The sequence below is a fragment of the Mobula hypostoma genome, chromosome 4 (assembly GCF_963921235.1).
Source record: "Mobula hypostoma chromosome 4, sMobHyp1.1, whole genome shotgun sequence".
Taxonomy (NCBI): domain Eukaryota; kingdom Metazoa; phylum Chordata; class Chondrichthyes; order Myliobatiformes; family Myliobatidae; genus Mobula; species Mobula hypostoma.
Window position 1 is genome coordinate 163766943 of NC_086100.1, and position 27477 is coordinate 163794419.

The 27477-nt window shown below is 42.7% G+C and overlaps 1 protein-coding gene across 5 annotated transcripts in view; it reads left to right on the plus strand.

The window, feature by feature from the left end:
• Positions 1 to 27477, plus strand: part of LOC134345730 (PDZ and LIM domain protein 5-like) — a 268407-nt gene that overhangs the window by 176579 nt on the left and 64351 nt on the right. For 4 of the 5 annotated variants that reach the window (XM_063046860.1, XM_063046865.1, XM_063046863.1 and 1 more), the window contains exons 6-9: positions 8853 to 9019; positions 10171 to 10207; positions 20281 to 20316; positions 27235 to 27423. In XM_063046860.1, the coding sequence (XP_062902930.1) occupies positions 8853 to 9019; positions 10171 to 10207; positions 20281 to 20316; positions 27235 to 27423 (429 nt within the window). Of the gene's footprint in view, positions 1 to 7753; positions 7772 to 8852; positions 9020 to 10170; positions 10208 to 20280; positions 20317 to 27234; positions 27424 to 27477 lie in introns of all 5 variants that reach the window. The other variant, XM_063046864.1, reaches the window with a different exon arrangement.

Consider the following 27477-nt stretch of genomic DNA (forward strand, 5'->3'; position numbering starts at 1 on the left):
TGATTTACAATTTCTGTGTCTGGCATGCATTGTTCCCTTGCAGGGACTGACTCCATACAAAGTGCTGCTCTCAGCTCTCACTTTGTGATGGTCCATCTGTATGCAAGGGCATGTTGGAAGCTGGCTGGGTGTGATGGGCTGACATCACTGTCCAGTGGGAGGGAGTTGGGTGCACTTGCATTGCACGAGAACTAGCCTGCATTGTTTTCTCTGCTTCACTGACGCTCAAAAGCGTGCGTTGCATAAGGAAGTGAAGTTTGCCAAAGAGCTAGGTTCATTAAACCTGAGCATCAATGCAAGCAGATGGATTAACCCTAAATTTGCCCTCCTTTATGTCAAAAAGAAATCCCTCGGTAGAGTTTTTATTGTCTTTTTTCCAGCCAGGTCCTTTTATTGGGAGTAAATCATCTCAAGTCGAGTGCATGGTTTGTGACTTTTGTAAACTTAGGAAGTTAATGAACAGCATGGTGTTTTATGGTGAGCATAAAAACTTGAATTGCTATTTTGCTCGTCATTCCACTGAAATTTGCGGTCTTTCCACTGCTAATTATTAAAAGTGAAAGGGATCAACAGATCTTTTGAGAAGCAGTTCTCAAGAGCTGCTTCTTATAAGAATATCCCTTCTTAATTGTGTGCAAGGAAAATTAATCTTCAGTCCCTAAGGAGTGAATTTGAGTGGTATTTGTAAGGCACTGATACAATGACATTTTGGCTACATCTGCTTGAAACTAAACAAATATTGTAATGTATTGCATAACATAGCCGTGCAATTATATTCTGCCAAGATAAATTTCTTGTGCAAAAGGCTGTGAAATTTAATTACTTCAATCTTTCTGACTGGTTCATGACAATGTGTAGCTTGATTCTCACTGTCCGTGCTTGCTGTTCTGTTGTAGGAGCAGGTAAAAGAACTGTCCGATTAACTTGTGCGTTGCCCCACTCAGAAGTTACTGCAGGGAAAGAGTTGTGCTGGGGGGAAAGGAACAGGAACATCCATGTGGATTAGAGAAGAGGGGCAGAGCAGAGTGTGAGAAGAGAAGGAGAGCAGTGCGAGCTGGGGGGGGACCAATGCTGTCTGACTCAATAAATCTGTAAATCTGTCAGATAGTAATATCTTAGTCACCATTTTTGAAACTGTCTTACCAACTGTATTTAAATTCCAAAGCAGTCGTGACAGAATTTGAACATCTCTCTCTGGATCAATTCTGCAGTAGTGTAACTGTTAAGTTTTCTCTCTGCCCAAATTTAATTTTTCACCAAGCTCTTGTATTTCCATGTTGTGCTTTTACATAAACCATGGAGTACAGATGGTACATAATTTTTAACCCTCCTCTAATCCAGGCACCATTATTTGCCCTCTCAATTAATTTTGAAGTTGGTGTGATTGCCTTTGGCTGGCTTGCTAATGACACAATGCACAAGTGCTGTCATTTGCACAGTCCTCTGCCCCATGAGATGAAGCAGTTGAACTAGCTAAGCCCCTGATAAATCAAACCCTGCTTCTGGGCCACATTGTTGAAGATATCGAGTGTTGAAGTAACAGACTCAGCGGGTCAGATTGCAAGGTTTAGTCGAGCATGAAGTACAATACACGCAAGTTTAGAATTCCATAAATGCAAACTTAGTGCTTCCAAAAATTTCTGCATTCTTGCTCCTCAGGTATTTTAATGTTAGAACATTTGTTTGCTTGCATTTTTATGCCATTTCTTTTCTCCCAGCTTTTTCCATAATCCTTATCCAAAGCTTCCCTATGTTTGTCACTAAATATATTACCACTTGACCAGCTCCATATTCTTGCTTGGATTTTTCATTTGGTCCATCTCATTATTGAATTGGCACTCACAGAAACATAGAAAACCTACAGCACAATACAGGTCCTTTGGCCCACAAAGCTGTGCCGAACATGTCCTTACCTGAGAAATTAGCTCTGGTTACCCATAGCCCTCTATTTTTCTGAGCTCCATATACCTGTCCAGGAGTCTCTTAAATGACCCTATCACATCTGCCTCCACCTTCGTCGCTGGCAGCCCATTCCACGGACTCATCACTTTCTGCGTAAAAAAAAGAAATAAAGAAAGAAACGCTTCTCCTGATAGCTCCTGTGTACCTGCTTCCAAGCACCTTAAAACTGTGTCCTCTCGTGTTAGCCATTTCCGCCCTTGGAAAAAGCCTCTGACTATCCACACAATCAATGCCTCTCATCATCTTGTACACCTCCATCAGGTCACCTCTCATCCTCAGTCGCTCCAAGGAAAAAAGGCCAAGTTCACTCAACTTATTCTCATAAGGCATGCTCCCCAATTCAGGCAACATCCTTGTAAATCTCCTCTGCACCCTTTCTATGGTTTCCACATCCTTCCTGTAGTGAGGCGACCAGAACTGAGCACAGTACTCCAAGTGGGGTCTGATCAGGATCCTATATAGCTGCAACACTACCTCTCAGTTCTTAAACTCAATCCCATGGTTGATGAAGGCCAATGCACCGTATGCCTTCTTAACCACAGAGTCAACCAGCGCAGCAGCTGTGAGTGGCCTATGGACTCGGACCCCAAGATCCCTCTGATCCTCCACACTGCTAAGAGTCTTACCATTAATACTATATTCTGCCATCATATTTGACCTACCAAAATGAACCACTTCACACTTATCTGGGTTGAACCCCATCTGCCACTTCTCAGCCCAGTTTTGCATTCTGTAACCTCTGACAGCCCTCCACACTATCCACAACACCCCCAACCGTTGTGTCTTCAGCAAATTTACTATCCCATCCCTCCACTTCTTCATCCAGGTCATTTATAAAAATCACAAAGAGTAGGGGTCCCAGAACAGATCCCTGAGGCACCCCACTGGTGACCGAACTCCATGCAGAATATGACCCATCTGCAACCACACTTTGCCTTCTGTGGGCAAGCTAGTTCTGGATCCACAAAGCAATTTCCCCTTGGATCCCATGCCTCCTTACTTTCCCAATAAGCCTTGCATGGGGTACCTTGTCAAATGCCTTGCTGAAATCCTTATACACATGTACTCCTCTACCTTCATCAATGTGTTTGGTCACATCCTCAAAAAATTCAATCAGGCTCATAAGGCATGACCTGCCTTTGACAAAGCCATGCTGATTATTCCTAATCATATTATGCCTCTCCAAATGTTCATAAGTCCTGCCTCTCAGGATCTTCTCCATCAACTTCCCAACCACTGAAGAAAGACTCACTGGTCTATAATTTCCTGGGCTATCTCTACTCCCTTTCTTGAATAAGGGAACAACATCCGCAACCCTCCAATCCTCTGGAACCTCTCCCATCCTCATTGATGATGCAAAGATCATCACCTGAGGCTCATCAATCTCTTCCCTTGCTTCTCACAGTAGCCTGGGGTACATCCCGGTCCTGGTGACTTATCCAGCTTGATGCTTTCCAAAAACTCCTGCACATCCTCTTTCTTAAAATCTACGTGCTCAAGCTTTTCATTCCGCTACAAGTCATCCCTACAATTGCCAAGATCCTTTTCCGTAGTGAATACTGAAGCAAAGTATTCATTAAGAACCTCTGCTATCTCCTCCAGTTCCATACACACTTTTCCACTGTCACACTTGATTGGTCTTATTCTCTCACGTCTTATCCTCTTGCTCTTAACATACTTGTAGAATGCCTTGGGGTTTTCCTTACTCCTGTCCACCAAGGCCTTCTCATGCCCCTTCTGGCTCTCCTAATTTCTTTCTTGAGTTCCTTCCTGCTAGCCTTATAATCCTTTAGCTCTCTATCATTACCTAGCTTTTTGAACCTTTCGTAAGCTCTTCTTTTCTTCTTGACTAGATTTACAACAGCCTTTGTAGACCACGGTTCCTGTACCCTACCATCCTTTCCCTGTCTCATTGGAATGTACCTATGCAGAACTCCACGTAAATATCCCCTGAACATTTGCCACATTTCTGCCATACCTTTCCCTGAGGACATCTGTTTCCAATTTATGCTTCCAAGTTCCTGCCTGATAGTCTCATATTTTCTCTTACTCCAATTAAACACTTTCCTAACTTGTCTGTTCCTATCCCTCTCCAATGAAGGAGATAGAGTTGTGATCACTATCTCAAAAATGCTCTCCCACGGAGAGACCATCAGGTTCATTTCCCAATACCAGATCAAGTACATCCTCTCCTCTTGTCAGCTTATCTTGAAACCTTCTTGAACACACCTAACAAACTCCACCTCATCTAAACCCCTTGCTGTAGGGACATGCCAGTCGATATTTGGGAAATTAAAATTTCCCACCACGACAACCCTGTTATTATAACACCTTTCCAGAATCTGTCTCCCTATCTGCACCTCGATGTCCCTGTTACTATTGGGCGGCCTATGAAAAACACCCAGTAGAGTTATTGACACCTTCCTGTTCCTAACTTCCACCCACAGAGTCTCCGTAGACAACCCCTCCATGTCTTCCTCCTTTTCTGCAGCCGTGACACTATCTCTGATCAACAGTGCCGCACCCCCACCCCTTTGCCTCCCTCCCTGTCCTTTCTGAAACATCTAAACTCAAAAACTTCCAAGTGAAAATGACCATATTCCATGAAGAGAACACTGCCAAGGTCTAATGAGCATCAATGCAATAAAACAGGGTGGTAACATGGAGTCAGGATGATGGAAGCAGGCCACTGGTCTCAGCTCGTCTATGCCAACCGTGTTACTGAGCAAGCTGACATTTGACCCACATCCTTCTCAAACAAATTCAGCAATTGTCTGTTTACATCTGATAAGGAAAGACAGTTTCTCTCTGAATGGAAATTCTGAAATCTTTTTCTATCTTATTTTAGAATCTACTAAGAGTTCAGGAGGAGAGACCAATTCAAAACCAAACTTGATGGCTTTTTAGTTGAGGGTGTTGGTGTTTAGAAATACAGCATTGACATTGACCCTCCAATCTACGAGCTCCATGCTGACCATCAAACACCCTTTTTCATTAGTCATCTGCTCCTATGTCTAGTGGTCTAAACCTACCCTCTGCACAATCCCATCAACTCATCCACACTGGTGCTACCACTCACTATACACTTGCACTGGCCAGTTAACCTACCTGCCCACACGTCTCTGAGATGTGGGAGGAAGCCAGAGTGCCCAGAAGAGACCCACACCATTCAGGGAAAACACTCATTCTCCATACAGAGTAGTACTGGATGTCAGGATTGAACCCAGGTTTGTGGAGCTGTGTGGCAGCTGCTGTGCCACTGCAGCACCAAGGCTGGTAATGGGGAGTTTTGATGCAAATCAGCACAGTTCCATTAATGGCAGAATGGGTTCACAAGCTGAGTGCCTTCATTCTATTGCTCCTGAGAATCAAAACCCTATTCATCTTTTTTTCTTGTTTCGCATAGTCATAGAGCACAACACCACAGAAACAAGCCCTTCAGCCCATCTAGTCCGTGCTGAACTGTTATTCTGCCGAGTCACATTAAACTGCACCTGGACCATAGCCCTCTACCCCTCCAATCCATGCACTTATCTAAACTTCTCTTAAATATTACAATCAATTCACATTCATCACTTCCACTGACGGCTCATTCTACATTTGTATCGCCCTCTGAAGATGTTCCCCCTCAGGTTCCCCCTTAAATGTGAAATCTGTTTAACATTTAATGTAACGTTGACTATGTTTATATTAAAGATGTATATAATTTTGCCCATTTCTAAGGTTTCTGTTGGAAAACTTGACACAGGTTTTAAAAGATTATTAGAGCGTGACTTCAAAGTTACAAAGTACATTTCATATCAAAGTATGTATACTGTATACAACCACCAAACAAAGAAACCCTATAGAGCGATAGAAACATCGAAGCCCCCATCCAACCTCCCCCACCTGTGCCAGCAGAAGCAGCGACTACCCTCTTCCCCCTCCCATCCAACCATGCAAGCAGCAAACCAGTTAATATAATCTAACCCATTAATCAGCCTTTCGAAATATCGGCAAAAGTGGCAGAGTTTTTCTACATCTTTTTGTAAGTCTCAACATGGTAAGAAAAATATTCTGTCAGCTGTAAATGCAATATACAATCTTAAATAAGATTTTAAGCCCAGGGTCCAGTCATATATTAAAGTCGATAGTACATAGAACAGTACAATTCAGGAACAGGCCCTTCAGCCCACAATGTTGTACTGAACTAATAAACTAATGTTAACTACATTACTGATTTCACTCATCCTTTCTACCTGCATGCAGTGCACATTGGACTTCACAGTTATTGTTGGAAATAAGCTGGAAAATATGCAGTTTGGGTGGTTGATGGTTGGGTTAATTTGTTCTCTGAATTTACTTGTAAACATTTTGTCACCATATGAGGAGACATTTAATTGTGGTGTGTCCTCTGAATGGTTGGCCTTTATATACTTGCCATTCAGTTTGCCATGCAACCAATCAGCAATGAGTTTTCCTCCCCACATCACAAATGACTCTCCAAAATGGGCACCAATCAGCTGATTGTTGAATATATAAAGGCCAAGCTTTCAGAGGACACACCACAGTTAACGGAACTGATGATGTCTCCTCGTATGGTGACCAAACGTTTGTGAGTAAATTGCCAAAATCGGAGAACGGCTCAAACCAACCAGTGTTACTGTTTTATTGTTTATCCTTGATTGCAAAAGGACAGCCATATTCATAGATCTGGAGTCGCAAATATGCCAGATGGGCTGAGGAGAAGAACTTTGTTCCACTTGGGGGGAGAAAAAGCCCAGAATTTTCCAATAATCTGGTCATTTTGTGATTACCATTACCAAGACTGGTAAAACACTATTTAAATTTGCCTTATTTAATGGCTTACATTTAATTCCCCATCAAGGTTCAAATTGACTCTTGATCATAGGCTACTCTGGTTGTGACGCGAGTAGCTTAACCACTGCACCACTGCACCCAAAGGGAGGGCTAGATTGATGCTTGTGCTTCATTGCGCCTCCCCCCCCCCCTTATTTACCTCCTCCCACTTGCCCTCCTCACTTGTAGTGTATCCTGTCTGTCTGCCAGGTGGCATTAATGTATATGCTGTTCCTCATAAAGGCTTCAGGAAAGTTTCTGGGAGAATGGTGTCTGCACTAATATCGATTCACAGAAAGTGGACAGTTGTATTCACTCGACGCTGGGGAGGAGCACTCCTGTTATTTTCAGGATGTAGGTGTTACTGGCGTGTGAGCCTTTATTGCCCTTGAGAAGGTGATGATGAGCTGCCGCCTTGTCCTTCTGGTAAAAATACAGTAAATTGTACTTCAGTACTTATGACAGTAATAAACCAATGATAAAATTGTCTTCCATGCTAGCCATACAGATCATTTCATCACATCAGTGAGTTGAGGTAGTAGAAACGAAACAATAGCAAAATGCAGAATAAATTGAAAGTACATTGGAAGTAGACAATAAATTACAAGGCTGTAATGAGGTTGACTGTGAGATTAAGAGTCCATTGTTTTGTGCTAAGGGTCCATCCATTAATATTATAAATTGGGGTAGAAGGTGCTCCCACTATCCTATTCTGGAGGGATTTCTTTAGGATTTGGACTTTGTAACATTCGTGAGGATTAAATGAGTTCTGAGAAACCTGTGTTTTGCTCTGGTTTCGTTTGGCTTGACCAGTCCCATCTGTGTGACAGAACCTTGTATTGTCTCAATAAGAATTGTTCATTGTTATTTTTCTCTTTTCCCACCGTCGGGAACTGTCTTTCTGCTTTTCTGCTTGTTTCAACGTTGGTTTCAACTCTTTGCATCTTGAAAGGACGCAGTTATCAAAACGGTAATTCTTTTTGTAGTGTGATTGGCATCTGCAAACTGCAGAAAGCTTCTTTGTGCATGTAGGTGTGTCTGTGTGCATGTGTGTGTAGTTTGACACACAGTAGCCTAGGTAAGATCCAACACCAGCACATCCCAAGACTGAGATTTGGTGCTTGGCCTGGCAAAGCATGGGGAAAAGGGAGCAAGGATCTTCAGTCTGGAAGTCCAATATCTGAAAGAGGTCCAATGCGGGCGAATTACATCAATACCACCAAACATAGAGAAAACAGTAATATCTCAAATAGCCTTTCCTACCACCACTGCACAACCAAGCCTCCGATTTTACTTCAGCCAGATCAGTTGCTGTGTCTTCTTCCTAGAGTGAAGTATGTCAAATGGCCACCAGGTACCTGAATGAAGCTGGCCTCTGAAGCATGTGCAGTTCCCTTTGACTCTCTTTTCTCTATTATATCATTAAAGGGTGTTGAGCTTTGAGTTCCACAGTTCCCAGACGCCTCACCTGTTTTCATAAGACAATCCACCCTTTTTACTAGTATTGGCTCAGTTAAACTATCTCTCAATTGCTTCCAGTACATTAATACCTTTTCTTTAATAAGTTCAACAATGTACATGATACTCTAGAGGTAGCCCTTTATAACTGAGGCATAATCTTCCTATTTTAGTACTCAATTGCCCTTGCAATATTTTATTTAGCTTTCCTAATTACTTGCTATACCTGTACACTAACCTTCTGCGAGTTATCCTCTTGGGCACTGGGATCTCCCTGCATCTTGGAGCTCTGCAATCTCTTGCCATTTTGATAATATGCTTCCTAATTTTTCTTGCCAAAGAGAACAATTTCATGTTTTCTCATGTTATGACTCATTTAGATGACTTGTGGCAGTAATCAACCAATTAACCTTTCCACATCCCTTTGCAGGCTATACATGCCCTCCATTTTTATAATACTTTTGACATTAGAGTGATCAAATTTATTTGTACTTTTGTGAGAATTTTTTTCTGCTCCAGGTGGACTCCTGTGTCTCTCAGAGTGAGGCAAGCAACTAAAGCCTTTTTCTGTAACTCTTCTCTTATGCCTGCAGGTCACCCAGGCGAATTGTGACTGGTCCCCATCCTGACATCCATCATCAGTTCAGCGATCAGAGCAAGAAGCGCTTAATGCAAGACACCGAAGACTGGCAGCCCAAGACAGGCACAGCTCAGTCACGTTCATTTTCTATCCTTGCCCAGATGACAGGCACCGAGCATTGTAAGTAATGGTTCCCATTGGTTAAGTCTTTCTGAGGGGACAATGGTTATGTACGTCCTCGTATTTGTAGGTCAATGGTTTGGTGACCATGCTTCTATTCACTTAACTTCATTGTAGGTGATTTGAAGTTGCTGAGAGTTATTTCTTCAGTGTTAAGGGAAGTGAGGACATTATTCTGAAGAGTGATAGTGATGCCAGTGTTGTGGAGACAACAGAAACTGCAAATGCTAGTAAAAGAAACGAGCTGCAGGAGGGTGAGGCACCATCTGTGGAGGAAGATGGAAAGTGAATGTTTCTGGCATCTGGACTGTCAGTGTTAATCTGGCATAATTTGTGGCAGAAGTATTAAGGCTGGGGGATGGTGTCATGTCAAATGTGTATTTCAAAGTATAGTTTTAATAGAATCGATCAATGTTAAAATAACTGATCAGACTATTCAAGAGAGAAAATTATGTTAGTGTAAGTATATACTCTAAAATATTCAAGAAAAATGGTTTTACTGGTTTTTTTTTCTAGGGAGGGTACTGTGCAGTTAAGTTTAAACCATGGAAGTCATTGCTGTCAATTGACAGAAAGTAGGGTTCAGGATGGGCTAAGACTAGAGATGGTAAGCATGTATCCCAAGACTGAAGTAGTGGCAAGGAGCACAAAAGGCTATGCGGAGATTTGAAATCAAAGAAGAGAACTTTTAAGTTATTGCTTGGTTGGACTAATACTCATTCTGCTCTCCAACTTGCAGTTCTCCATCTAGTGCCAATAGAAGAACAAACAGATAAATATTTAAATGATTTGAGGAATTGAGGGTTGTGAAAAAGTGGCACAGAAGAGGAGGTCAGACCAATTTAGATTAGCCAGAATCATGTTGTGTGAAACAGCACGCATGGGCTGAATGTCCCATTCATGCATGAGAGGAAAAGTTTCCAGTGTCAACAGTGTCATTCAGCAAGTACATAGAATATGTAAATCAGCTTCTATCTAGTTCGGAAATGTAATAGGCTCAAAGGGCAAATGGCTTTTTATTTTCCTGTGCTTGCAGTGTCATGCCTATATTTGTGTAAAATATAAAAACCAAAACAGACCATTGAGTGCTTATTTCTTAAATAAGTTGATTGTTTCTCTCTTTAACAGTTGTCCCTTTGTTTTTGTTCCAGCGGTAACGCCAGTGAGTGAGACTAACAAGAAGACAAGGTAAGAAGCTGTGTTGAGTTTCTGTGCATAATTTGGGATTGCCTTGCTGCTGAACTGTGAGCTTAACTGCGTTTATTAACACCCCAAAGTGACTGGTTACCATGTCATTTGCTTGATTTGATGCTGTAACGTGACGGGTTTGCAGGTTTCAGGAAGATGTGTGACATTAAAAAAGCATTGGTTTAATTTTGTAACAATCCAATACTGCACATCGAGCTAGCTATCAGTGCTTGCAGAATCTTACTGACATCACAGACCTGACAAATCAAAATCCATTAATGAAGCTATTGATTTGACTTCTATTAAGCACAGAATAGTATCCTGCAGTTTTAATGTTGTTTAATTTAAATTATTTGGTTATTGCTTGAGCAAAATTAATTTTGCAATAATGGCAATAGAATAGAACATCGTCACAGTATCCTGCCTGTGGATATGTTTTCAAGTTATCCTGACACTTGGTTCTAATCAGAGGTTGACTTCTTGCACTCAAAGTTTTGTTGTCTTCGAAAAGGTTGTTTCCATTCCCACATTCAGATCTATTGGTAACAATGATGAGCCTCAGCCAAGTATCTGATGCTGTTCTCCTGGATGCATACCCATGGTCATCCCACTGTGCAATCACTGGGCACTGGGAGAGTCAAGTTATAACCAACAGGCTGTGCCTGGGAGAAATGGTATTCTAAATGGATGGTCAGTGTATTGGTGAGATAATGCTGTCACTGTCCTCTCCTCAACAGAAGTGTTTGCTGATGAAGATTTTACTCTATCATAGCATTGCATCTTGGTCTATGTCACCACTGCCTACTATTTTACTTATGGACGGTGTGGTGGGGGGGGGGGCGCGTCTGGTTCCTGACCACAGTGTGGCTGAAGCTGTTGGTTGCTGCTTTGATGCATTGTGTAGATTGTGGAAAGGTTTTCATCTCCTGGTGAAGAATATGACTTTTTATTGTGGTGTATGAAAATCGAAGTTGGGTTTATTGTCAAATGCAACTACATGAATACACAAGTGGAATGAAAAACTTGCTTGAATCACAGGCATGTAGTATTAGAGACACAACATTGTTGTCGCTGATTAACTGGACTCTTAACGGCTTACACTAATTTCTCAATCATAGTTGTGCACAAGGAGGACAATTGGCCCCTGTCCCCCTCTCTCTGGCTCTGGCTCCCTGTGTCCTGTGCTACATCAGTGTATGGAATGATCTGTCAGGAGGGCACACTAATGAAAGATTTTAATAGTATATCTGTATATATGGCAATAACAAGCGAAAACCAGTAAGTACAAGAGAGCTGAAGAAGTACCAAGCAGGTCAGTTCAGTACAAGAGAAACAGTCAGTGATTCAGATTTGGGACTCTTGTTCTGGGATAGTTCTGTTTGTTGGGATATAGAGCGAAATAGCCCTTCAAGCTGCACTGCCTAGCAACCCCCACTTTAACCCTAGCCTAATCACGGGACAGTTTGTAATCACCAATCAATCTATGTCTTTAGACTGGTGGGGGGGTGGGGGGGGGAGTTACTGGAGAACCTGGAGGAAACCCATGTGGTCGCGGGGAGAGCATACAAACTTCTTACAGACTGCGGCAGGAACTGAACCCCGGTCACTAGTACTGTGAAGTGTTGTGCTAACCACTATTTGTCTTTGGTTTAAAAAAAATTTAATTATAAAATAAAACTATTTATTTATTGAGGAGATCAGACCACATGGTTTATGTTTCAGGCTGAAGCTGTTTGTCAGAACAAATCTTATTTTTAAATTCTCTGGTCGATTTTTGTTTTGAAGTGCTAAGGTAGCAGAGACCTTTGTGGCAGACCGCTACTGCCCCCTGTGGCCAGTACGAGGTATCGCGATGTTTTGTTGCCCATCTGTTGCTGACTTTGACCACAGCAACTGTTCTTTTATTCACAACTGCATCTTCATTTGTCGTGCAATTACCCATGTTGTGTACTTGGATTTTCAGAAGGCCTTTGACAAGGTGCCATGCATGAGACTGCGTAACAAGTTACAAGCCCATGGTATTACAGGAAAAATTCTAGCATGAATAAAGCAGTGGCTGATTGGCAAGAGGCAAAGAGTGGCTGACTGTTAGTGACTAGGGTCAATGTTGGGACCAATTCTTTTTACATTACCTGCCAATAATTTGGATGATGGAATTGATGGCTTTATTGCAAAGTTTGCAGAGGATATGATGATAGGTGAAGGGGCATGTAGTTTTGAAGAAGTAGAGAGGCTACAGAAGGACTGAGGTTAGGAGAATGGGCAAGGAAGTGGCAGATAGAATACAGTGTCGGGAAGTATACAGTCATACATTTTGAAAGAAGAAATGAAAGGGTTGACTATTTTCTAAATGCAGAGAAAATACAAAAAGCTGAGGTGCAAAGGGACTTTGGAGTCTTGTGCAGGATTCCCTATAATTAATTAGTAGGTTGAGTCTGTGGTGAGGAAGGCAAATGCAATATTAGCATTCATTTCAAGAGGACTAGAATATAAATTGAAACTTTGTAAAGCGCTGGTGAGGCCTCACTTGGAGTACTGTGAGCAGTGTTGGGGCCCCTTATCTTTGAAAGGATGTGCTCAAACTGAAGAGAGTTCAAAAGAGGTTCATGAAAATGATTCCAGGACTGAACGGCTTGTCATATGAAGAGCATCTGATGACTCGGCCTGTATTTACTAGAATTCAGAAGAATGAGGGGTAGTGACCTAATTGAAACCTATTGAATGGTGAAAGGCCTTGATAGCGTGGATGTGCAGAGGATGTTTCTTATGGTGGGAGAGTCTAAGACTAGAGGACACAACCTCAAATTAGAGAGTATTCTTTCAGAACTGAGGTGAGGAGGAATTTCTTTAGCCAGAGAGTGGTGAATCTGTGTAATTCTTTGCCACAGGCAGCTGTGGAGGCCAAGACTTTATGTATATTTAAGGCAGAGGTTGATAGATTCTTGATTAGTCAGGGCATGATGGGATACGGGGAGAAGGCAGAAGATTGGATCAGCATGATGAAATGTTGGAGCAGACTCAATGAATCAGATGGCCTAATTCTGTTCCTGTATCTTATGGTAACTGTTTTTGAACCTGATATTCTGGGTCTTCGGACTTCTGTACCTCCTGCATGATGGTAGCTGTGAGAAGGTTTCATGGCCAAGGTTGTGAGGGTCTTTGATGATAGATGTTACCTTATACTATCAATAGTGCGTAACGTTTAGAAGGAATTCCTCCTCATTGTCACAGGCTACGTAGCATCAGAGACTCAATGTTCACAAGGAAAACATAAATTATCTTAAGTTATACAAAATTATACAAGAAAAAGCACAATTAGCACCAAACAATAAGGAAGTCCATTGTAGTACAAAGTGGTCATCCTGAGGTAATGATTAGGGTCGTGCCAGGTCCATCATCCTAATCATCACTGAAGAACTGAATGGTTGATGGGAAGTAGCTGTCCTTAAACCTGCTGGTGTGGGACTCCTGGCTCATGGTAGATGCAGGAATGTGGCATGGTCTGGATGATGGACATTTTTGTTAATAGACAGTGCCTTATTGAGGCAGCACATAGTGTGGATGCTGTCGATGGTGGGGAGAGATATAGGTGTGATGTATTGGGCCGAATTCACTATTCAAGTTCCAGTGCATTGGAACTGCTCTACCAGATCCATGATGTATTTCAGGATTAGTATATGTGGGTGCTTCCTGGTCAGGCAATGGATATTTATATGTTGAGATACAGTACTGAATTGGCCCTTCTGGCCCTTCGAGTTACGCTGCCCACCAGTTCCTGATTTAACCATAGCCTAATCACGGGGCCAATTAACCTACCAACCGGTACGTCTTTGAACCGTGGAAAGAAACTGGAAGAAAGCCATGCGGTCACGGGGAGAACATACAAACTCCTTACAGGAAGCGGTGGGAATTGAACCCAGGTCACTGCTACTGTAAAGCATTGTGCTAACCACTACACTACCATGCCAAATATAGAGCCTGGTTCTGTGCTGCATGACTCTGATGTGTGTAGAAAGCAAATGACTAAGCATGCCTACTGTGTGCAAAGCATTGATGGATCTTGTCGGTAACTGTTGAATTGTTGATGAACAGGTAGGCCTCTTCTGCTGTGATTCTATTTCTATGCCTGCCCTTTCTCCATCGGGTTGACTGCCTGTTATATGTTGCACGGTGGTGGCATTCTCTTTGCATGCATTTATTTCAAGTACCAGTGCCAGCGGTGGGATTGTCTCCCCAATAGTATGGGGGTGGAGTGCGGAGTTGGATTGAACAGTGGGGCTGTCTCTCTGGCAGCCTCTTTGGGCCTGGGCTCAGTTTCCTACCAGTTCAACCAAGTAATTGATTAACAGTTGATCGTAGTTTTAAAAAAAGAATGAGAGGTGACTTGATCAAGGTGTACAAATGATAAGAGGTAGAAATTGAGTGGACAGTATGAGACTCTTCTCTTTCCCCCCCCCCCCCCACCCTGGGAAGATATGGCTAACATGAGGGGCCATAATTTTAAGGTGAATGGAGGAAAGTATGGGAGGGATGTCAGAGAGAGAATTTTACACGGTGGTAAGTGTGAGGAATGCACTGCCAGTGTTAGTGGGAGAAGTAGATACATTGGCGCCATTTACAAAACTCTTTGGCACAGGGATGAAGGAAAAGTGGATAACTATGTGGGAGGGAGGGTTAGATTGATCTTGAAGTAGGCTAAAATGTCAGCATGATATCATGGGCCAAAGGGCCTGTCCTGTTCGATGTTCTATGCACCTCCACCTGTCTTTGGCAGGGTGGCTGGTTTGCATTGGTGGAAACCAGGCAGTAGAGGGGATTCCCATTTAGAATTAGGCTTATTATTACTGATGTATGTCATGAAATTTGTTGTGACAGCAAGACATTTTAGAAGACTATAAGATACAAGAAGAAATAAAATATATAAATTGTGCAAAAGAGGAAAGTGAGGTGGTGTTTATGGGTCATGGATCATTCAGAAATTTGATGGCAGAGGGGAAGAAGCTGCTCCTAAAATAGTGAGTCTTCAGGCTCCTGTGCCTCCTTCCCGATGGCAGTAATGGAAAGAGGGCATGTCAGGTGGTGAGGTCCTTAATGATAGATATGTCCTTCTTGCACCACCTTTTGAAGAGGAAATGATCTCAAACAAGTCACTGTGGAAAGGTGCAAAGCAGGATTAATGTTGCTGTTCAGGCCTGGTACAGTGGCTCAATATTTACCATAGCGATCTAGAGATTAAACCCACCTTGTTAAGCCAAGCAATTAAAGTTGCTGCCAGGCAAGAGAAAACCTCGTCACTTACTCTTGACATTCACTATTGCCACGTGTCCCACCACCAGTGTCCCTGGTGGCCTCCATTGAACAGAATTGGTTGGATCAGTCACATAACCATGGTGGCTACAAGGGCATGTCCTGTGGGGAGTGAGCTATCTCTAGGTATGCAAGATGTGATGGAGAATATTCTTCACAGACCTGGATGAGTGCAGCTCTAGTTCTGAGGTAGCTCAGCACGTCCAGGGAAAAGTAGCCTGCTTGATTGGCACTACCTTCACCACTCTAAACCTTCATTGCCTCCAGCACTGGCACACTGTGGCTGCAGTGTTTACTGTCTACAGAACATATTGCCCAGGCTTCCCCAACAGGTCCTCCCTAATCCAAGAACTCTACCTCCAAGGACAAGGGCAACAGACGGATGCAGGCACCCCTCTAGATCACCCACCATGTTGACTTTGAAATGTGTTACAGTGCTCCTCCTTCACTGGGTCTGAATCCTGGAGCTTCCTCCCCAATCACATTGTGCCAGTGGCTCACCAACTCTGAGATAAAAATAGAGGGGCTCGAACTTCTCCACTGGAGAATCACCCCAGTGCCTGAGTTACTAAATGACAGTGAACAGCAAAGCTAAACCAAACATTGGGAAGGCCCCATTTTGTCAGTTTGACACTTAATCCTTTTTCCAGAGTGATTAATGTTGAGTAACAGGTTAATTTAACACCTTCAAGCTCCAACTAAGTAAAGTCAAACAGGTTAATGAAAGCTTGACAGGGGAGGTTAGCTGGTCAGCGGTACATTAACATTATAGGCTGCTGTGTTTATTGATGTTACAGTGAGGAAATGTATACCTGATGTGGAGACCGAGGAAAGAGGGTCAATGAGAAATGGGGTCTGAGGGAGAGTGGCCAGGAGGGATGGAGAGAGGGTGAGAGTCACAAACAAGCCTTTTTCTGTCTCTGTTACTCTTGTGAGCACACGCAGTCACACATTCACACATGCATTTTCACATGTGTGCACTGTTTTGCGTGCACAGACACAAGCTTATATATACAAGGCATGCAAACGCACAGGGATGTACATAGACACAGTTGTATGCACACAGACAAGCATTCACAGATGCTCACACAGACACTCATACATGCATACGGAAATGTACACACACACACACACACACACACACATTATGTAAGGGGGATACAGGTCATTATTCAGATTCTATTCCAACTGGGACTGAGAACACATATCTTTATGTGACTGCAAAGCCTTCCCATGTCCTCCTTCATCCAGAACTTCTTTAACCTTTTTCTCTTTCTGTCACTTCTATTTTTCTCCACAGGCCAAAGGTCATGACTGTCCGATACAGCCCAAAGTATGCAGAGCTGCGTGATTGGCATCATGGTGTTTCTGCTCGTGTCCTTAATGTAAATTAACTCAAACCAATGAAGAGCAATCTGCGGAAGTATTTGTATCTGCCAGGCTGTAGTTTTGTTTTGGATCTCACCTCTAATTTGCTTCTACTTCTGGCTGTTCTACTTCCTTGCTTCTTTTAAAATTCCACTTCATTTGCAAAAGGTCATGTTCCAGATCTCATAGTCAGCAGTGTTTTTTTTTGCGAGGCCTGTAGAGATGCAACAGGTTTATCATGCGTCTGGAACTTGGTGAAATGCTCCTGACAGGGGTTTGGAAAGATGTGGACGTGAGATAGATGTGCTTGAATTGAGCTGATGCGGTTATTTTTCAGGGGTGGTGGGGAATGAGGGGATGGTTTGTGTATGGAAGGGGTCATCACACTAATCGGGATGGTGCTGGGAAGGAAAGGCACTTATTTCTGCTTCCTTCCCTCTTCTTGAATCGCTTGCTATGCAAAGTCCTGTAATTATCCATTGCATCTGGTCTGTAGGGGAGGCAATCCTCGTATAAAGGGATTGAAGCCTCTGCTGTCACTCAAAAGCAAACCGGCATGTTGTCCCTGTAGAGGTGGGTTTGTAGCAAGTTCTGATGCAGAAGGAAACTCCAAAGTGGATTTTAAATACCTTCAGATTGAACAGCGATTCTGCTGATAAACAAATTGTTTCAAGCTGCCATGAGTATTGGTTGATGCCTCAAGTTTGTGTTTTAGCCTGTAATATATTTGTATAATACAAAATAGATACTCATCTATATATGCTGGTTGCCAATGGAAATTGTATTTTAATAAATGTGCATTAATTACAAATTGTGTTACTGACTTTGTCTTTTGGTCAGGTTTCAGAACTTCATGTATAACTTGTACTCTAAAAATTTAAGTAGTTCATTATGTGGTATGTACAGCATATTAGCCCAACTGTTCAATATGTAAGGAACGTTGGTAGCAAGCACCAAATTCCATAAGTGAATCTTCATCCCGTTACACTTTGGTTAACTAGGGTGACAGCTTTGATTCATGAAGGCAACTCACTCCCACCTTCTTAAGGGTATTCAAGGAGGGACAGTAAATAGTGACCTTGCTGATACTAAAAAAAAATTGGTCTTTGAACATTTGCTAAGCTCATGTTGGATAGAAATGTATTCCAGTTTAAAAGGCCTGACTGGCAGAATTCTCTCGATCTGCATTAGTCAACCCTGTCAGGGCGCACTTCACTCAAATCATCTTCAGAGTGGGAAAAGGATCCAAATCCTTGCATATCCTAGCAAATACTGAGACTCAGAAAACCCAAGCCCCAAGAGGAGTCTAATATCTGAAGGAAGAGCCTCGGAATAAAGGGACATCCTTGAGAACAAAGTTGAGGGGGAACTTCTTCAGCCTGAGAGTGGTGAATCTGTGGAATTCATTGCCACAAGGGGCTATGGAGGCTAAGTCTCTGGGTGTATCTAAGCTTCTTGATTGGCAAGGAAGTTATGGGCTACATGGAGAAGGTGGGAAAATGGGTTCGTGAAAAATAAAATCAGCCACAATTGAATGATGGAGCAGACTTAATTGGCTGAATAGCCTAATTTTACTTGTATACAATGGTCCTGAATAGGCTGTCTTTGGCCTCAGTTCACCCATATAACTTTGATATGTCAATAGTGTGTTACATTACATAGAAACCCTCAGAAGGCTTGGCACAGTGGAAGTGTTGTGTGAGCTCTTTAATGTCATTCTGATTGTCCCTCTGGTGTGTGACTGAATCCAGAACTGATCTGGAACCAATCGACATGTTTTTGACGAAGGGTCTCGGCCTGAAACGTTGACTGCACCTCTTCCTAGAGATGCTGCCTGGCCTGCTGTGTTCACCAGCAACTTTTATGTGTGTGACATGTTTTTGAAGTAGAGTTTCCATTCTGAAATGGTTTGGGCCATCACATACTCCAAATTAGTTGCCCTCATAACTAATTTTTGTTGGGGTTGTGCTTGGTCAATACATTATTTGCAGGTTCACTACTTACCTTACAGCAACAGTAGCGTTCCTCTGTAGTTCCTCAACATTTCATAATTATTAAAATAAGCAAGTGAGTAGTCTGGCTCGTAATCTGATGAATTGTCAATAATTAATTTATTCTGTACTTGATTAACTGGTGTAAATGTCATTGGCATTATCACTATTTATTGCCCATCCTGAACTGTGGCACAGTTAGGACTAAACTAGATTACTGGGTCTGAAGTCACATGTAGAATAGATTGAGTAAGGACAGTACGTATCCCTCCCTGAGGACACTAGTAAGTCAAATGTAAGCACGAAATATTCCAAACATCAGAATCGGGTTTATTATCACTGGTATGTGACGTGAAATTTGTTAACATAGCAGCAGCAATTCAATGCAATATGTAATATAGAAGAAAAAAATAAATAAAATAAAAATAATAATAAAAATAAATAAATTGAATAGATTAAAAATCGTGCAAAAAACAAAAATACTGTATATTTTTAAAAAAGTGAGGTAGTGTCCATTTAGGGATCGGATGGCAGAAGGGAAGAAGCTGTTCCTGAATCACTGAGTGTGTGCTTTCAGGCGTCTGTATCTCCTACCTGATGGTAACAGTGAGAAAAGGGCATGTCCCGGGTGCTGGAGGTCCTTAATAATGGAAGCTGCCTTTCTGAGACACTGCTCATTGAAGTTGTCCTGGATACTTGTAGGCTAGTAACCAAAACGGAGCCAACTAAATTTACAACCCTCTGCAAATCTAGAGCGACACAACAAAATGCTGGAGGAACTCAACAGGTCAGGTAGCATCCATGGAGAGGGATAACCAGCTAACATCTTGGTCGTGACCCTTCATCAGAACTGGGAAGGAAGTTGGGAGAAGCCAGAATAGCAAGTTGAAGGGGGTTGGGGTTGGGAAGGAGACTAGCTGGAGCCCAGTGGGTGGATGGGGAGGGAGGATGAAGAGAAGCTATGAGGTGATAGGTGGAAGCAGTAAAAGGGCTGAAGAAGAAGGAATCTGATAGGAGAGGAGAGTAGACCATGGGAGAAAATGTGCCTCTATGATAGTTCAGCAGCTTGAGCTCACCATTATTGAATCCATCCTTCAAAATTTCCAACTTTATTTAATTCCTCAAATTTATTTTACTGTGGTGAGATTCAAACTCCCATCTCTACGTCAGAACTGCTCACTTAAAGGGACTGCTATGTTGTTGTGTTATTAGTTAACGCTCCTTTGTTTGGGATTATTATCTTATTGACAGCACACAGACTCTGCCAGGTAACCACAGACTCTTTATCTCAAATCAGATACAGTTTGTGGATTCGCTGTGCAGGCCACCTGTAAGCAGACACATCGGTGCTTTTTTTTTGGCAGTCACTTTCATATCTCTCTCCCTCCCTTTCCCTGTTACTTGTAGAGACAATGTGGCTGAAAATGAAGAAACTGGGTACAGGTAAAACCAAACACAGCACTTCCCGAGCCTGCTTTCACTGCCACACCTCACTGACCCGCTGAGTGTACAAAATCTAACCAACATACAATGTTGAGCAGATGGTAAAACATCACAGGAAAGCATGGTGATAAAAGACTAAATTTGATCAAAGGATTAAAGTGTTACTAGTTACTTGGAACCGAGTGGTAACTTATAAGAAATTATTAAAAAATCTGACCCCATAATTAAGCTGCTTTCATATCAGGTTCATACCCCAAACGTTGCTAATGGAGCTGCTGCCTCATTGCTCAAGAGACAGTTCAATCCTTGACTTTGTTGGGTTTGCACATTCTTCTTATGACTTCAAGGGATTCTTCCGTTGCTCTGCTGTCCTCACACATTCACAATAGAAGTATGGGAGGGGTAGATTGGGTGGACAGTCAGAATCTTTTCCCCAGGGTAGAAATGTCAAGTACTAGAGGTCACATACATTTAAGGTGAGAGGGAGTTGGTTAAAGGAACATTTTTGAGAGATGGTCTACACCCCAGGGTTCTGAAGGAGGTGGCTAAAGAGATTGTGGGGGCATTAGTATTGATATTTCACAAGTCAATGGATTCTGGCGTGGTTCTGGAGGACTGGAAAATTGCAAATGTCACTTCACTATTCAAGAAGTGAGAGAGGCAGAAGAAAGGAAATTACAGGCCAGTTAGTCTGACCCTAGTGGTTGGGAAGATGTTGGAGTCGATTGTTAAGGATGTGGTTTCAGAGTTCTTGGAGGCACCTGATAAAATAGGCCAAAGTCTGATGGAAAATCTTACCTGACAAATCTGTTGGAATTCTTTGAAGAAATAACAAGCAGGATAGACAAAGGAGTATAAGTGGATATTGTGCACTTGGATTTTGAGAAGGCTTTTGACCAGGTGCCACGCATGAGCCCATGGTATTATAGGAAAAATATTAGCATGGATGGAGCATTAGCTGATTGACAGGAGGCAAAGAGTGGCTTTTTCTGGCTGGCTGCCGGTGTCTATTGGTGCTCCACAGTGGTCTGTTTTGGGACTGGTTCTTTTTGCGTATATGTCAGTACCTTGGATGAAGGAATTCATGGTTTTGTGGCCAGGTTTGCAGATTATATGAAGATAAGTTGGGGGGGAGGGGACAGGTAACTTTGAGGAAGCGAGGCTACAGATGGACAGACAGATTTGGAGAATGAGCAAAGAAGTGGCAAACGGAATACAGTGTTGGGAGATGATAGGTGGAGCCTATGGTCATGCATTTTGGGAAAAGAAATAAAAGCAAAAGACTGTTTTCTAAATGAAGGGAAAATTTAAAAATCTGAGGTGCAAAGAAACTTGAGTTCTCGTGCAGGATTCCTTAAACATTAATTTGCAGTTTGAATCTGGTGAGGAAGGCAAATGCAATATTAGTATGCGTTTTGAAAGGATTAGAATATAAAAGTAAGGATGTAATATTAAGGCTCTATAAAATGCTGGTGAAGCCTCATTTGGAGTATTGTGAGTAGTTTTTGGCCCCTTATCTATGAAAGGATGTGCTTATATTGGAGAGGGTTCAAAGGAGGTTCACAGAAATGACTCGGAATGATAAGCTTATCATATGAGAAGCGTTTGATGGTTCTGGGCATGTACTCACTGGAAATCAGAAGAATAAGGAGGGATCTCATTGAAACCTACAGTATATTGAAAGGCCTCGATAGAATAGAGGATGTTTCCTGTGGTGGAAGAGTACAAGACCAGAAGATGCAGCCTCAGAATAGAGGATGTCCTTTTAAAATGGAGATGAGGATGAGTTTCAATAGTCAGAGAGTGGGGATTCTGTGGAATTAGTTGCCACAGGCGGCTGTGGAGACCAAGTCATTGGGTATATTTAAGAGAGGTTTGTAGCGATGTGCTACACACAGCGCTAGAATAACCACACGGAGTCGGTGAGTTAGAGTTGCGATGAAAGAGATTTATTCAAACTTCGCGGCCCGCTTTAAAGCCTTCCCGTTCCCGCCCTCCCTGGGCGGGACTACTGTGGGGAATGCATATTCCCAGACCCTTTCTGCGCGCGGGATTTTCCCCCTGCTGGTGAAGATGGCCTGGCGCCCTTTTTGCTGCCGGCCCTCTGCCTGCGCGCGCTGTTTCATGAGCCGGTTCGTGGGTGCCAGAAAGTGGGTCGCCACAGGTTGATAGATTCTTGGTTAGTTAGGGCATGAAGGAACATGTAGAGAAGGTGGGAGAGTGGGGTGAGAGGGAAATAGATCAGCTGTGATGAAATGCCGGAACAGAATTGATGGGCCAAATGGCATAATTCTGCTCCTATATCTGATGGTCTTATGGTTTGAGTGTTTGGAATGGGCTTCTGGGGGTATTGCTGAAAGCAGATACCATAGTGATGCTCACGGGGATGTTAGAAGGACACATGAATGTGCTGGAAATGTTCTCTTATGTATCGTGTACAGGCAGCAGAGTTTAATTCAGCCTTATGTTTGATTTTCAGTGCACACTGTGCACTGAAAGACATTCCTTGCGTACTACTGTTTTGTCTTACATCTTAAAGAGGTATGGATTGGCAGGTGAATTGGCCACTGTAAATTTCTGCTAGTGTAAGTGAGGTGTCAGAATCAGGGGCAATTGATGGGACTGAGATTGGTGTAGGGTTAGTGTAAATGGATGATTAATGGTTGCTATAGACTCCATAGGCTGAAGGGTCTGTTTAAGTGCCAAATGACTCTGATTTTGGTGAGCAGCACCTGTTTTAGAACCTTCTAGCAATACCACTGTGCAGAATGGAGAGGTGTGGTTACATTTCAACAATCTTGGGTCATCCTTCAGTTCTTTCGACCAATGAGGTACCTCCTCAAAGGTTGCATCAAAGTCAAAGGAATGGGGGGCTGATTATATTTGTCAATAGCAAGCTCCCACAAACAGCAGAGTGCGAATGACCTGATAACAAGTCTTAATATGATATATAGTCTAAAGGAATGCAAACTGAAATTTTGTAAGTCTATGAAGGTTGGGTGCTAGGCATTGTGGGTATTTAGGTGCAGTGCAGGCAATAGCAAACTATTTGGTGAAGAGAGATATGAAATGATGTATCATACTGTCTAAATGGTTAGGGAATGCAGAGGAATGTCATTTGTGTATCATTCCAAGTAGAGGTATCTTCAGAAAGACTTCTGGATGTACATAGATAGGAGGGGTTTAGAGGGATTTAGGTCAAACACGGGCAAATGGGTTGGCATGGATGAATTGGGCTGAATAAAATTGTTTCCATGCTGTATTGCTCTGTGATTCTATCTGTGTGACTTGGTGACTGATCCTCAAAAGCGGTGGTCCCCAACCTCTGGGCCGTGGACCGATACCGATCCGCGAAGCATGCAGGGGTGCAGCGGTAGCTGGGACGCACTCAGCACATCTTTAAGAAAAACGCCAAAATAAACAGGCTAGCTAATTAGCTGCTGCCCGGCATGTAAGTGTCGGCCCAGATCAGTATTGGTCCGCGGATCGGTATCGGTCCACGGCCTGCAGGTTGGGGACCACTGCTCAGAAGTTCATGTAGGGCATAGATACGGTGAATGCAAGCAGTCTTTCCCAGGGCTGGGGAATCATGAACTAGAGGGCAGAGGTTTAAAGGAAGAGGAGAGTGATTTAATAGCAACCTGAGGGGTGACTTTTTCCTCCCATGGTTGTACTCTGTTGGTTGTTGACACAGAACAATGCATTTCACTCACTGCAGGTTTCTGTATTTTGATGTATATATGACACATACAGCTAATCTTTACTCTTTAATTTCTATCTCTGGTGTGTGAAATAGATTTGGTAATCAAACAATTGTTCAAAAGCATCCAAAATCTTAAAGTAAAAATTTAGATCAATTAGGATCGCAGAAGTTTTAGAGGGATGTGGGCCAATGCAGGCAAATGGGACCAACTTAAATTCAAAGTGGGGTTTATTGTCATATGCACAAGTCCGCATAGGTTCAGTGAAAATTTAATTGCAGCAATATCACTGCCATATAGCATCAAATTCACAACATTCTTAAGAAAATCATAAGCATAAATTATACACAATTTTTACAGGAAGGAACACAATTAGAACAAAAAATGATTGTAATACTGAGGTGATGATTAAGCAGAGTACTGTAGCTGTTCTTGAACCTAATGGTGTGGGAATTCAGGCTTTTATTCCTTCTTCTCTGATGGTAGTTGTGAGAAGATGGTAATGGCCCGGATGATAGATGTTGCCTTCTCTAGGGAGGTACTGATAAGTGGGAGGTGGAAGAATGTGCCTTTGGTATACAGGACTGAATTCATTACCAGATCAGGTTGCAACTAGCTTGGATGGACATCTTGGGCTGTAAGGCCTGTTTCTGTGCTTTATAATTCTTACTCCAAACAGAAAAATGGAAAATGAAGGCTCAGGGGAAAAATACTCTTACTTTGTATTTGTTTTGTTTGTACACTAGAGGGAGCTGTGGACCAATTGCCTTCATGCTTTTTATCCCATGGAGTTCTTCACATCCATGTTCAGATAGGACAGGTGCAATAGCACCACCTAGAGGCAAAATGTGAAAGTCCATGCTGACCCACTCCAACTTGAGTCGGCAGTATTCAGGTTGGAATATCAAACTTCAGTACTCCACACTGGCGGGGGTGGGGGGGTGGAAACTTAAAAGTTCACTAGCTTGGTGGATGTGCTTGAAGAACAGGACACTACATCTATTGAGCTGCATTATAAATCAGTGAGCCCCCAAAACCCTCAAACGGACACATACATGCAGTACTGAGGTACGTCCAACTTTCCAACTTTCAGACAAGACTTTAAACTACGTTCCACACTGGATAAGGATAAGCACAGCTTTGTGGGCCAAAGGGCCTGTATTGTGCTGTAGGTTTTCTGTTTCTATATTGAATTTATTTGGGGTGCTTATTTATCTATCAACAATTGCTGGTAGGACAGGTTATCCAGTTAGCATCACATTGGTGTTTCTGGGAGCTTACTGTACATGTCACTTTCTACATTTCAATGTCTCAAGGATTTCATTGACTGTGAGAGGTCCTGAAAGGGTTGCCAATGGCATTAATAAATATACAAGATTTTGATACCTCAGTGGAGTTCAGATAGATGGGGAGCTGGTGGGGATCCCATTGAAATCCCATCGGTTGCCCAAACAATCTAATTCTGTTTATTTCTCATGGTTTTATACAAGTTGTCTCTTTAAAAGTGTGATTTGTTGAAATAAATAGTAAGATAGTTCGATGCTCTTTGGAGGGGCATATGCATTATGATAACTTTTGCCTATACCAGCCGCTCGTATTCTTTCTGAGGTGTTGTCTTCATGCTTACAACTGCCTTGCTAGCTGCACCTTTCCCCATTCACCTGTGGAACCATTCACTGGCTTGATCCGCGTGCACTGAATGAAGCACCTTTGCATTCACTGTATGTTGTGGGAGTTCCTGTGCCAGGTCACTGGGGAATCCGATGAGGCACTCAGTCTCTCAGCTGGTCTTGCCTCTTGTCTGGATGTCTTGGTCTCTCCATCACCCTCATCTCACCTCAATCTGGTCAACTCAACACTCACTCCAAACTAATACTCACAGCCCCAACACATTGAACCACCCTCTGCCCCTCCACCCCTTCCCCCTCCCTCAGAGGTTCAAAAGTATCTGGGTACGGTAAGGTTCGTAGCCCCCTGTGAGACACTACAGTAGGGAAGACACTGTAGTCTCACAGGGGCTACCACAGAAGTGGTTCATTCATCCCAACTGGTCCACTCTAGCGCCAACCATCTCTACTTTTATCTCCTTCACCATGTTAGTCTATACTTTTTTCCCCAAATTCTGCTAAAAGTTTTAGGCTATTTGTCACAATTCCTCTACAACTGAGTTCTACGTTAGGGTCACTGCACTCTGGGGCAAATTGATTCTCCGAAACTACTTAGTAAATTTCAGGGAACTCTTATAGTTCTTACCCCTTGTCCATCAGTTTAACATTTACGGTGACAGACCTCTCTGTGGTATTAATCATTCTTTGGCCTACTCCCTGCTTCAGACAGAGATCCAGCCTCTTTCCTGTCAGGTGTAAATGATAGTATACCCACTCATTTTGGAAAAAGCAACCTAAGGACATCTATGGCAACACACACAAGATGCTGGAGGAACTCGGCAGGTCAGGCAGCATCTATGAAAATGAATAAACAGTTGATGTTTCAGGCCAAGACCCTTGTGTGTGTTGCTTTGGATCTCCATCATCTGCAGAATTTTTCATGTGTATGATTTAAAGAAATCTCTGCTACTTCTGGTAGCAATTCTCAATTCCTCTACCACTTTGTTGACTTCGTTTCCATTCAGTGAAATATTTAAGTGTGTGCCTAAGATCCCCTTTTAATGCCTTGCCCAATTTTAAGCACACTGTAGATGACAGGACTGATACAAAGACTCAACGGCTTTGCTTTGGCATCAAAGCTACCCATGTCACTCCGGTTTCACATTGGCAGATGTAATGCCCACACTTTAATACAACCATTGATTGTTGGGCATTTCACTTATTGCTTTGATCCCTGAGTGCCCAGGTCTCATTGAGAATGTTCCCATTTAACAACCTTATGACTGATGGCTTTTATTTTGTAATCCACAAGTATTGATCCATTAAGAATTTCCATTTCAAAAGGGAAGTTAGGCAAACAATAGTCAAGTCAGTGGGGAATGGACCGAGGGAAGTCTTGATTAATTTGGACCTCTTCAAAAGAGTTGATACACCTCCTGTTCAAGGTTCCATGGTTTCCCTTCAATTGTTGATGCCATCCCATCCCTTCTTTTGAAAGTACATCCCTATCGGTAACATGGAGAAAGAATAATGCTATTAACCCTACCCTGCCCCGTCCTATAATTCTTTCCTTCTGCAGAGTGACTTAAATATTTTATTTGCCCGTGAAGCATTGTGGAAAATGTAGAGCCTCCTCAAATTGCATGCATCAGCCAGCTAGTTGACGAGGAGGATCCCGGCGCGTGCAACGCCAGTTCTCCACGGATGCGCTCGGTGACCACGCAGACCGGCGAAACCCCTACACCACAGGCCTTGGAGCCTGGGGAGGGTGTGGCTGGGCCGGACACCACTGTGGAGAGGTATGGGAAGCACTGTGGAATCCGACCGTGTTGTGTGTGCTGCAGCTTTATCCC